General features: G+C 36.6%; 1 protein-coding gene across 3 annotated transcripts in view; it reads left to right on the top strand.

Moving 5' to 3' along the window:
* The window catches only part of YIPF7 (Yip1 domain family member 7), a 54,661-nt gene that overhangs the window by 22,890 nt on the left and 17,909 nt on the right, over positions 1–13,862 (top strand). The window contains exons 1-2 of one of the 3 annotated variants that reach the window (XM_074040937.1): positions 2,824–2,892; positions 4,313–4,429. In XM_074040937.1, coding sequence (XP_073897038.1) covers positions 4,390–4,429 — 40 coding nt within the window. In that variant the 5' untranslated portion in view covers positions 2,824–2,892; positions 4,313–4,389. Of the gene's footprint in view, positions 1–2,823; positions 2,952–4,312; positions 4,430–13,862 lie in introns of those variants that run through there. The other 2 variants (XM_074040936.1, XM_065544959.2) reach the window with 2 other exon arrangements.

The following is a 13,862-nucleotide window of genomic DNA, read 5'->3' as shown; positions in this document are numbered from 1 at the left end:
GAGGTAAGGAGAGAGCAGGGAGAGAAAAGAAAATGAGAAGGAAGGAAAAGAAAGTGGTTATGAGTAGAACATGGGGCTTTTTTTACATCAGGTGAGAAACTTTATTCACATAATACAATCTTTTTGGTCATGCAGGACACAGAAACAATTACTGAAACAGATGAGTTAAAATAATTGATGACACTGTGACTATATGTAATATCAATCTACACTCTGTTCTTCAACATGTGCTATAGCAATCAGATAATTCATTAATGGAAAAAACTCACTTAAATGTGTATTTTATAGATACTCAGTGTTATATCTATAAGAATAGCTTTAAAATATTCTTGTATATGCATTAATGGTCCATTAATGCACTTCTAAAGAGACTGAAGTCATTTTGTCTTCAATGTTTCATGTTTTATAATTCACTTGAGGCTGAGATAAATTTTTTTATAGGCCATTTTCAGTCCATATATTTCTACAATTCATTTAATCGAGCCAGGTTTTTATGAAGGAAACTGTTGAAAAGTACAACATCACGAAATAAGTTTAAAATGTATCTAAATGGACTAAGATAAAAAATATTACCTTTGGTAGGCTTTTCATGGAATTTACATGTCAAAAAAAAAGAATGTACCGTAAATCTCTGCTGTTTTCGTAAGGGACCTGTGTTCTCAGGTAAAGAACTTTGAAAGAAGGAATAGAAAAGATGATAATCAAAATTTGGCCACTATATAACAATGTAGCCTTTTCCTATGGCATTATGCATTAGAATGGAAAAATTGACAGAATTCTAGAAATCATCCTCAATAATTGCTTTTTCTTTCTTCCTCCTTTCAATAGAAGTTGAATCCTATTAAGTCTTTCCAAATATCTTCTGTATTTGTTCTGTACTCTACCTATACATTGGACCTTCCTCAGTTTATATAACTCATCATCATTTTCCTGCACTGAATTTTCTTTTTACTGATATTACTGCTTCAGTATTGACCCCTGTAGTTCATCTTTTCCTCAGTTGCCATGACTTTTGTACCAGTTCTCCTTCCACTGCAACCCTAGTTCAGGCCACTCACATCTCATGCCTGTGTTATTGTAACATTCTCTTCCTAACCAGTCTCCCTCTTCCACTTGTGAGTAATAAGGATATCATCACATTTTATACAACCCTAGAATGACATTTCATTTCAATTATAGTAACCTTCAGGTTCTTTACCATGGCCTACAGGCTCCTTTTTGATCTGGCCTCTGTTCATACCTCTGACCTCATCTCCTTCAACTTTTCTCTAATTCAAAAATCCCTAGAAATACTGGCTTTCTTTTTTCTAAACCAGAAACCACAAAACTCCTTGCCAGCTGAAAGTCTTTGCCTGAAATGTTCTTCATGTAGTCTTTAAAGTGACTTCTTCATTATCATCCGTCAGATCTCTATCCGAATGACCCTCTTAAGAAGCCTTCCCTGAGTATTCAAATCCTCTGCCCTTTGCACGCTCCATCTTAATAGCATATTCTATTGTTTAATTCCTGAAATTATCTTGGATAATGTGAGTTCTGAATTCAGTTAGGTTTCAAACATTGACTTTTTCAGCTACTAGCTAATGGCCTTGGGAAAATTATTCAATCTCCATTTCTTTTTCTGTAAAATGGGATAATAATACCTTATCAGGTTGTTACAAAAATTAAATGACTTAAAGTCTGTAGAACAATGCCCAGTTAATCATTATTATTAGGTGTAGGTGTAGCAAAATCAGTACTAAGATGTAACTTAGTTTGCCTGTTTCTGAAACCTGGTATCTAGAACAGAGTCTGGAACTCAACAGTACTCCCTTGATAAATGTGTGAACAATTGTTGCCTGACTAGTAATGTAGGAAGGGCAGCTGTGATTACAGACATTCAAATTCCAAATGCTTTTAAACAATGTGGAAAGAAATTACTTCAGCTTTCTGCCATTGGCTCCAGTTGAAGATTCCTAAGTGCCAAATTATCTGCCTTTGGACGTAAAATTTCAGTTACTGAGACTTGGATGCATGGGAAGTTTTAAGTCCTAAAAAAGAGAATCAGCATGAAGCAAACCACAGGGGAACTTGACTTCCAACCATGTGATTAATATTAGGGACGAGAACACCAGATCTAGATAGAATTGATAGTATTAGCCAGGTTAACTGGGTCAGAACCAGAGAGTAGGCTCCCAGCAGTGACCCAGTGATACAGAAAAGGGCCAACTCAGGGAGCTTCCTGGGGTGGGGATGGGCCTAACACCTTCCAGTGGTTAGAATTGGCTCAAAAATGTACAGAACCTGTCCGTCAAGTAAGAAGCATTAGATACCATTAGCATATCCATCTTGGCCTCTGCTGGAAAAGTAGGAAGCAGGAAAAAAGTCAGAGGTAGACCATAATTAGTTTTCATAAATATTGCGCATATAAACAGAACAGCTCTGATTTAGATAAAATTGACCACAACTCATTTTCATTTTGGTGCTGAGATCTTCACGATAAGATCATGTGCCATATTTTGATTTTTACTGCATATTATTAGGAAATCCATGAAACGGAAGGGACATTGAGGCCTCTTTTTAACTGCTTGCCTCAAATAAATGATCTTACCTCAGAGTTTAATAGACATGTACACAAGGAAACTGTATCTATCATTCCACAATTTCCATATTATCAAATTATATGTCTGTACACTGTTCACTGTGTTTGTAAACCACAATAAGTGTTATAAGATACTGTATTTGGCTTTTGGCAGGCTTTTTTATTTTTGGCTATAGCATCTGCTCAGGATGTCAGAGTACAAATTTAGAAAGGTGTATATATAGCCAGCATGTCATCTTTTCACCAAAGGATTTGCTTTAAATTTCTCACGCAAAGCTGCTTTTACTGGAGGATCTTTCCATAAAAAATAAGAGGTATGTGACTGATCCTTCTAAAAGACCTGGCATTTCAACAAAATACAAAGCTCAGTTAAGTAAGTACTGTAGTACCAATAGTCATATTACATAAAGCTTTGCATGTTATGAAAATTTAGTGTATTCTCAATTACTCTCTTTGCTTTATAATAACGTATTTTCATGTGTTGAGAAAGTTATGCTATTACATTTTAAGTTCTTTAACTTATAAGTTGTTAAAAGATTTATCACTAAGTCCTGATTTTAGTTTAAATAATTCATAGCTACTTTTATACATATTACTAATGTAAAACCTTGATTTATTGCATCAGATGTATGAATCGCTGCATCTAATTCTAGAGAAGCTTTTTGTGTTTTTATTGAACTGAACAAATTTAATATATTTAACAATTGTTACTTGAATATTTCTGATTAATGATACCCTTAGAGTTGAGGCTGTTTATGCGATTTCATTTGAGATTTCTTATAAGTAGTATTCCACATATTATTATAAGTATATGGATTACTCCTGGTGATTTTTAAATCCACTCTTTTAAAATAAGAAGATTTTCAAATAAAAATAAAGAATTAAATGTTGAGTTGAATAACCACATTTGTCCAGTTGAAAAGAGTCTCTTCTCTATTCTCTACTTTTTATCCAAAGAGCCACTATTACCTCTCTTAGGTCCTCTTCTCCTATACCTCTTCCTTCTCTCAGTTCTTTATTTTTCCCTCTTGTATTCCTGGCCATTACGTCTAAATTCAAAAACAATCACTCCTCTTTACTCCCAGAAGTGAGTGGAAACTATAGAGAGAGTGTATAGAAAAGACTTTCCTTAGCAGGATTGAATCTATTTCTTTCTGACTCAGCCAGAAGCCCAGGTGCAGTGTCCAGAGCAAAAGAAAAAGGAAAATAATCCAAACACTTTTTAAGAATTGCCAAGTAGAACAAGGAAATAGGTTTGTAGGGTTTTGGTTTTGCTTTGGGAAGGAGTATTATTATTATCAGCCATTTGCAGATAATAATCCTTTCTACGTGTGTGTGTGCGCGCGCGCGCACTCTTAAAGTGAAAAACACATCATTTTAGGGAAATCCTTCTAGATGTGTCCTGAGTTTTAAGCTTTTTCTCTTAAATTGCTAAGAATAAGATATTTGGAGAAAATTAGTTCTTTCAGATCAATTAAAGTCAACATATTAAAAGCCACAGTCCAGGGTGTGAAAACTTCAGACAAAGTAGTTGAAGATAACACATTTTGTAAATAACTTTCTAGCATATATTTCTATACCCTTCCCCCAATACCTTATTGACCCCATTCAAAGGACATCTTGTTTTCTGATAGGAATCCAGCCATAACCACATTGTCAGTTGAGCTTTGTAAATATCTCAAACTAAGTTTTATTGACTCATGAACTTATTAAAAACATACTCTTATTTTTCAGGATGTCAAACTTGGCACAATTTGACTCTGATTTTTACCAATCTAATTTTACTATTGATAACCAGGAGCACAGTGGTGATGACTCTAATGCCTATGGAAATCTTTATGGATCTAGAAAGTAAGTACTTAATATTGTTCTTTTTTTTTTTTTTTTTTTTTTGACAGTCTCACTCTGTCACCCAATGAATTAATTTATATAATTTCAGAACAGTTCCTAACATATAGTAAAAACTCAATATATTGTAGTTATTATGAAATTTGAAGAGTCTGATCCTTCTTGCCCTCTAACCTAGACCCACAAAAAAATATCCAGGAAAGCAACTAATAAACAAAATATCTACAGTATACTTAAGTGACTTTAGGTAACAAAGTATCAATTGCTTTTATAAGTCTGGAGTCAGTGGTGCAATCTTGGCTCACTGCCGTCTCTGCCTCCTGGGTTCAAGTGATTCTTGTGCCTCAGCCTCCCATGTAGCTAGGATTATAGGTGTGTGCCACCATGCCTGGCTTTTTTTTTTTTTTTTTTTTTTTTTTAGTAGAGACAAGGTTTGGCCATGTCGCCCAGGCTGGCCTCGAGCTCATGAGCTCAAGTGATCCGACCCCCTGGGCCTCCCAAAGTGCTTGGATTATAGGTGTGAGCCACCGTACTAGGCTGTATTGTTCTTATTTTAAGAAGTCTTAATATTATGACTGGGATTTCTAGAGAGGGAGATTTCCTTGGGAAAAACCAGCGTTTGCCTCAACATATCTCAGTAAATTGCCCAAGAAGAAATGTCAGGAAAGGACAGAGAAATTAATCAAGTTCTCCATGAATCCCCTTTATCACCTCAGCCTAAGCCAAGTGAATGGCTTGTCTCCTCTTTTCAAACTATCACTTAGCAGGGAGCTGGGATATAGGCACTGGGCAAACAGAAAGCATTTTCCTTTTGCCTAATATTTTCCAGGACATTTCTTGTGAAACTGATTTCATTTAATTTAATAAGCATTTATTGAAATTCTGCTTGTGTTTCAGAAATTAAGAAGGGCACTGCACATCCAAATATAATGATGAAATTCATAGTTTTTTCTCTTGTGCAATTTAATATTTTTATGTTGAAGAATTGAGTGATTAAATATGCAATTAAAGTATGAAAAATACCATGATGGAATCAAGGTAAACATGTCAAAATATGATAGCTATTTGAGGTAAAAATTCAACTTGAGTTGAAAATGAAACAAAATGATTAAGAATTTGATAGTGGCAAAATATGGCGTTTAGAGTAAGAAGAATTTGGTTCAAATTCTGGCTTTGGCATTTTCTGTCTGTGATATTGGGATGACTTAACTTCTCTGACTGTCTTAATCTGAAAAATAAGGATATTAATAATACCTGCTTAATGGAATTGTTATTAAAAATTGTGATAATGTGTAGGAAAGTGTGTATTAAAGTAAAACCACTATATAAATATTATTTATTCATATAAATATGACTTACAAAAGCAATTGACACTTTGTTACCTAAAGTCACTTAAGTATACTGTATTTTGTTAAATAATTGATTTCTTGGAAATTTTGTGGGTCTAGGTTAGAGGGCAAGAAGAGTCAGACTGTTCAACTTTCATAATAACCACAATATATTGAGTTTTTATTATATGTTAGGAACAGTTCTGAAATTATATAAATTAACTCATTGGATCCTCAATTATATACAGTAACTCATTGGAGCACCATATGAGTTAGGCCGTACAGGTTGAACATCCCAAATCCAAAATCAAAAACCTGAAATGTCCCCAAATCCAAAACTTTTTGAACACTGACATGCACTCAAAGGAAATGCTCAGTGGAGCATTTCAGATTTTTAATTTTCAGATTAAGGATTCTCAACCAGTATGTATTCTGTAAATATTCAAAAATCCATAAAAATCTAAAATCTAAAGCAGTCTGGTCCCAAGGATTTCAGATAAAGGATATTCAACTTGCGCTATCACCCCCATTTTGCACGAGAAGACAGACATACAGAGAAATTAAGAGACTTCCTCAAGGTTACACACCTAGTAAGAAATGGGATTAGGATTTTAGCTCAAGGTTGTTTGATTAGGGCTGTAACTAGTGTGAGCATATGACTTATTATAAAATAAAGACTTTTTAAAGTGTAAAATTAGTGCTATTATAATAATGTTGGGATAATAGGAATAAACTGTGCCATAAATTAGGATGTGTGGTATATTTCAAATGTATTAATTTTTGAAGCTTTATTATACACACACACACCCCTTAAAAGCTCCAGATAGAAAGATGAAAAGACAGAATATGTATAACGGACAGTGGGGAGTCTTCTGTTCCCACTCTGCCCAGAAAAAAATTGACTCTCTTTTTACTGATCACTCCTACAGGTATAAGCAAATAGATACTGCTTTCAAGATAGGGAAAGGTATTGAGATATAATTTTTTTAGGCTGGAAAAGTTGAATATCTGGAATTGTATCTAATTCACACTCCTATGCTATCTCCTGTGTAGCACTAGTCAGGCTGCCTTTTATGGTTTACACTTTGGAAGGTGAAAATAAAAAAAAAAAGGGAAATGTTTGAGGCACAGGGAGTAGTTTGAGCACTAAGGTACACAAAGGTGGTCACTCTAAATTTGCAATCCGCAATGAAAGCTATCTACTAGGCTTTTTAAGCTCTGTTCTGTTTCGTAGAAAGGAACTAGTTGCCCTAAACCTTCTGTTTCTTTTCTCTACTCTCTTTTCCAGATAAGATTAGCATTTGGGTAGCATTGATATTTTCAGATTAAATTGAACTAAAATGTACAATGAGAGAGAAAAAACTTTCTCCCTAAGCTAGGACTCATGGACCACAGCTTTATCCACCCACCCCACACACTCTAATTTTCTTTTTCCATTTGACTAAACATCTCCTAGAAATCAAAATGACAAAGAGATGGAAATTAATGTAGCCAGACGAGGAAAGCTCATAATTTTACAGTACCAGGTTGATGGCCTACCCTGCTTCAGATGCTTAGCATTTAAATCCAAGTCCTGATTTGGATGCGGCAACATTTAAATTCTGATTCACACTGTACATCTCAGGAATTAGGAAAGGGCATAGTAGCTGTGGTAGTTTTATGAGGTACATAAAACATGGAATCAGGTCAGTGATTTACTATGTACATCAAAGGAAATCCAGAGATTTGATCTTTTATGCATACTATGAATAGTTCAATTAAAATATACCCCAAATCAGAACAAGATAATGATTATTCTGGCAAAAGATGTAGCAACCTAGAGAACAGCTATAATCAGTCATTCAGCTTCTGTTTCTCTGTCTCTGTCTTTGCTTGTCTCTTTCACTCTCTTCTCTTACTTACCCTGCTCACAGTATATGAGAGCTTGTTTTAAAAGCCTGTTTGGCTCAATAGTGTACTGATCTGAAAGCTGGATGACTGTGCTCACTAAGACAGTGAAGATATTTATGTTTAAAAACAAGTTTTCTTATTTTAGAATGAACAGTAGGATCGTTATCTTTTAAAAAACATAATTATTCCATCATTCAGATAGGGATAATTTCCAACCATCTATAACTAGCTACTGAGGCTATATTTTTCCACCTTTTGAAATGTGAAATCTATTCATATTATTTGGAAAAAAGAAATAGATACTGTTGCAGAAGGGTGTAAACAACTGGAAAAATCCCTTTGAGTGGTTTGGTAGGACTTTAACAGATAAATACTGAATCATCATCTTTTCTGAATCCTCAGACCTGATCTTCTAGTATTTCAAACACGGTTAAGGCATCACTGTGTACCCAGCTGGACCAACCAGAGTCTAGGAATGTTGCGGAAGCCAACTCTCCCAGCTACCACTCCCTGACTCATGCTACCACCAAATTTATCCTATTTGATAAGGTCTCACCAAGGGCACTTAAATTGCCTAAGTTTACAGGCTTAATTGGAAATTCACATAGATAAGTTACACAAATATGGTTTTGAATCAGCTATGTTTAACTACTTAATTCAGTGTTACCTCTGGAATTAATAAACACCAAAAAGTTGTGAACTGTTCTTGTTAAACATTTTCCCTGACTCCACCAACATCTCTGCTTTTAGAAAACTATCTGATATCTAATTGTATCCAGTATAGAATTTGGAAAATATAGAAACATATGAATAAAATATTAAAATCACTTCAAATCTTGTCTCCAAGAAATGACTATTATTAACAATTTGGTGTACTTCCTTGCTACCTTTATTCTATTTTCCTATGAATATGTATATTTTATATATATATATTTAAAAATAAAATACTATTTTTCAATGAATGTATATGTATTTATGAGTACTTATACATGAAATTTGCTGATTGTTCTAAAGGAGCCCCACAGTCACTTCTCTGTAGTTTGAAGTGATTTTTAAAGGAAGAGGAAGTGTTTACTAACAAAGCTAAAGTTTAAATTCAACAAGCCAGAGTTCAGTGTTTCTTTTGATCTAATTCAGTTAACATTTATTTTATCTGTAATAATGTGCTGAATTTGAAATTATCACAATTTCAGTATTTATCTTTCAATAGAACTAATGGTGTAATACAGGAGAAGAGTTACATTTTCTTGGCATATTCTGCAAAAGACTTATTGTGAGGTACAAATATATAACTTTAACGTATTAAATATTGAGCATATTAATCTGACTCATTACGTTACCTCTAATAGGTTAATCATCAAGGACTATAAGCTTAATGGAGCAAATAGTGAAGTGTCCAGATCCATTATCTCAGAGACTTTTTTCATGAAAGGATATTGTAGGTTTGAAAGATGTCTCTAAGAATATATGAAAACTCATTGCTGTAGCCATTCAGAGTTAGTGCCACTTAGTAAAAAAAAAGGAGAATACCAGAAGACATAGGGGACTAAATGTAAATTCATAACATGTGCTTAAAATTAAGGTTGTTAATAGAAATTTTTAGCACAAAAAAAAAAAAAAAAAACCTAAAACATAAGAATTGGGTTATTTACTATATCAGACCATTGCCACACTGCTATAAAGAAATTCTTGAGACTGGGTTAAAGCAAAGAAGTTTAATTGGCTCATAGTCCCACAGGCTGTAGAGGAAGCATGGTCGCAGCTGCTTCTGGGGAAGCCTCAGGGAGCTTTTACTCATGGCGGAGGACAAAGCAGGAGCAGGAGTCTCACATGGCAGAAGCAGGACCGAGAGAGCGAGGAGGTGCTGCACATCTTTAAACAGCCAGATATGATAACTTTATCACCAGAGCAGCACTGGGAGATGGTGCTAAACCATCTATGAGAAACCACCTCCATGATCCAATCACCTCCCACTAGGCCCCACCTCCAGCTGGGAATTTCATTTCAACATGAGATTTGGGTGGGACACAGATCCAGACCATATCCTTCTACCACTGGACCCTCCCAAATCTCATGTCCTACATGTCAAAGTTCAAATTAACCCTTCCCAACAGTTCCCCAAAGTCTTAACTCACTCCAGCATTAACTCAAAAGTCCAAGTCCAAAGTCTCACCTGAAGACTAGTCCCTTCTGCCTATGATCCTATAAAATCAAAAACAAATTAGTAACTGCCAAGATATAACGGAGGTGTAGGCATTGGTGTAGGCATTCTAAAAGGGATAAATTGGCCAGAAAAAAAGGGAATACCCCATGCAAGTTTAAAACCTAGCAGTGCAGTCATTAATCTTAAAGCAAATTTGTCCAACCCACAGCCCACAGGCTGTGTGCAGCCCATGGTGGCTTTAATGTGGCCCAACACAAATTCATAAACTTTCTTAAAACGTTATGAGATACTTTTGCAGATTTTTTTTTTTTTTTAGCTCATCTGCTATCGTTAGTGTTAGTATATTTTACATGTGGCCCAACACAATTCTTCTTTTTCCAGTGTGGCCCAGAGAAGCCAAAAGATTGGACACCCCTGTCTTAAAGCTTCAAAATAATTTCGTTTGACTTCATGTCCCACATCCGGGTAACAATGATGCAAGAGGTGGGCTCCCAAGGTCTTCAGCAGCTCCAACCCTGTGGCTTTGCAGGGTGCATCCCCTGTGGCTGCTCTCAAGTACTGGTGATGAATGCCTGAGACTTTTCTAGATGCAGGTTGCAAGCTTCTGGGGGATCTGCCATTCTGGGGTCTGGATAATGATGGCCATCTTCTCACAGCTGCACTGTGAGGGATTCTGTGTGGAGACTCTGTGTGGGGGTTTCAACCCCTCCTTTTCATTCCACACTTCCCTAGTAGAGGTGTTCCATGAGGGCTCCACTTCTGCAGCAGGCTTCTTCCTGGACATCCGGGCTTTTCCATAAATCCTCTGGAATCTAGGTGGAGGCTTCCAAGCCTCAACTCTTGCACTCTGTGCACCTGCAGGCTTTACACTATGTGGAAGCCACCAAGACTTAGGGCTTGCATCCTCTGAAGCAGTGAACTGTAACTGGGCTCATTTTGCCCCAAGACTGGAGCTGGAGTGGCCAGAATGCAGGGAGCAATGTCCTGAGGCTATGAAGGGAAGTGGGGTCCTGGGCCTGGCCTACAAAACCATTCTTCCCTCCTAGGCCTCTGAGCCTGTGATGGGAGGGACTGACACAAAGGTCACTTAAAGGCCTTTGAGTCCTTTTCCTGTTTTCTTGGCTAATGGCACATGGCTCCTTTTTTTCACTTATGCAATTTTTTTGCAGACTGCTCGAATTCCTCCCTTGAAAATGTGCTTTTGTTTTCTACCATTTGGCCATTCTGCAAATCTTCCTAACTTTTACACTCTGCTTCCTTTTTAAATATAATTTCAAGTTTCAGATCTTTTCTTTGCTCATACATATAAACATAGGTTGTTAGAAGCAGCCAGCTCACATCTTGAATGCTTTACTGCTTAGAAATTTCTTCCACTAGATGCCCTAAACCATCATTCTCAGGTTTAAAGTTTCACACATACCTAGAGAAGGGGCACAATGCACCCAGGCTCTTTGCTAAACTATAGCAAAAGTGACTTTTATTCCAGTTCCCACTAAGTTTCTCATCTCCCTCTGAGATCTCAGTCTAGACTTTGTTGTCCATATCACCATCAGCATTTTGGTCATAACAATTTGACGAATCTTTAGGAAGTTCCAAATTTTTCCTCATCCTCCTGTCTTCTTCTGAGCCCTCCACAGTCTTCCGACATCTACCTGTTACCCAGTTCCAAGGCCACTTCCATATTTTCAGGTATCTTTAAAGCAAAGCCCCCACTCCTCAGCACCAGTTTCTTGTATTAGGCCATTCTTGCACTACTATAAAGGAATACCTGAGACTGGATAATTTATAAAGAAAAGAGGTTTAATTGACTCATGATTCCACAAGCTGAACAGGAAGCATGGCAATAGCTGCTCCTGGGGAGACCACAGGGAGCTTTTACTCATGGTGGAAGGCAAAGAAGTGGGTATCTCACATGGCAGGAGCAGGATCAAGAGAGAGAAGTGGAAAGTGCTACTCACTTTTAAAAAATCAGATTCATGAGAACTCTATCACAAGAACAGCCCTAGGGGGATGGTGATAAACCATTCATGAGAAATTGCCCTCATAATTCAATCACCTCCCACTAGGCCCCACCTCCAGCATTGGGGATTACATGAGGTTTGGGTGGGGACACAGATCCAAACCATATCATTTACAGATTTTTGGGTCATACTTTGGACTAATAATGTGATTCTTTTGGTATTGGTTGTGCTATTTTTATTGAGATGCAACGTTTAATATTACAGTGATGCTATACAAAGATATAAGATAAAGAAAAACAATTTAAATTTAGATAGTTATCAAAGGTGAGCATGGTAATTTTATAAATTTTGTATTTTCCTTTATGCAACAAATTCTAAATTTTTACTTTCTTAAATAAGTGGTAGAGGAATTTTAATATTATACCCCCATTACAATAAGGACAATAGAAGCTAAGCTCCTGAGAACCTTTTTCTGTAAAATTTTGTTTCTCTTTGAAGAGGATAAGTCAAAGTTACTACCTGAAATAGTCCACCCGTTCACAAAGGTTGCTTTGCAGCTAATAACTGTGAAAGTTATGTTTACTCAAACCTGATTAGTAGCACCTGATATAAGTTATGGAGAGGCCAGACAAGTACGGCAATGACATAGTTTTACTTAGACATTGGTCCATTTAGTCATCTTTATGTGTCCCTTTCATTTTTCTGGAGAGGCTTACATTAAAGAAATAGGTATTGGGGGATTTTTATCAAGAAAAAAGCCATTCGTATTCCTATTCTAATTTGTTTCTACCAGTATTTTTGATGGTGTGCCTATTTTACTGGAAAATACATTAGGAATATTACACATGGCTAAGTGAAAAATAATAGCAGGTAATCACCATACATTCTGGCAGGTTCAAATAGTATTACACCAGGCTCTTGCTCTTAATGAGTATACATTTGAATTAGTAAATGATTAAGTGTGTATGTCCCCCCTCTATATATGTGGCTTTCTTTTCCTAAATAAGTTATTCTCTTGGTCAGGCTAACTCACATAAAGGAGGTCAAATATGTTATTCTTAGATTTCATATTAAGATTAATATTCAAAGGAAAGTACTAAAGGCCATTTTGTAAATATTTTATCATAAAGAATCACAGGGAGTTACCAAGTTCAGAACCTTGGACTGTATATTTAGTTTACCCCAAGGGCTTTTGTGAAAGAAATTTAAAACATGTTACTGGACAGCTCTATGTTTCTTTCCATTCTTTAAGGTAAAAACAATTTAAAATGAATAAAAATAAACAGCAAAAACATGTCAAAGAGGTATTTTGGTTTGGCAAAATTAAATCACCCATTTTAAGAGAGGGACTCTTTTTTTTGTTCAAGATGGCTGGCTTGGAGCATTTCAAGCATGCTTTATCCACTTAGAAGAAGCAAAACGGTGTGTGGACAATCACACTTCTAATATATTATACAAGGCAGAACACTGGAATTCAACAGGAAAGTGATGGAAAACACCAAAAGCTAGGAAGGGGAAGGAAAATAGGCAGCATACATGGCCAAGTCCAGTCATGAACCAGGAATGACTCCCCAGTACAGGAGAGGGTGAGTGAGAGTCTTTACGCGGTCCACTCTTCTGCTGGGGAATTGCACAATCCAGGATATGGGAGAGCACCTTGACCCTCTCAAGCCCTAAGTCTAACTTAGAAAGCAACCAGGAAACTGTGAGAAGGAACTGCTTTAGAGAGGGAGCATGCCTTGTATTCCATGCTGTTTCTGAAACCCAGGCAGCTATAGCAAGACACCATTCTAGATCTTAGCCCTTAACAGACTGTGTGAAGTCCTGAGAATTCAGTCCTAGGCATTAGGGAAACTTGGGCTGCTGTTTGCAGAACTGGGGTGTGAACTAGGGGCTGGCCCTAACAACCAAGACTAAGAAGCTAGTGTGGCATGGGCTGCAGCCACCAGTGCAGGAAGCAGGTACTGCTCCTACTTAAGCAGGATGACAGTTGCCATGAAGCCTTAGTGTTGAGCTAAGTGGGGACTCCTATGGGCCATGAGCATGAACTGAGGGGCATGGGGTCTAACCGAACAGTTGGGATGGCTATGACA

Source organism: Macaca fascicularis, chromosome 5 (assembly GCF_037993035.2).
Source record: "Macaca fascicularis isolate 582-1 chromosome 5, T2T-MFA8v1.1".
Taxonomy (NCBI): domain Eukaryota; kingdom Metazoa; phylum Chordata; class Mammalia; order Primates; family Cercopithecidae; genus Macaca; species Macaca fascicularis.
The sequence above is the reverse complement of the archived record's forward strand: the minus strand, read 5'-3'. Positions and strand labels throughout refer to the sequence as shown.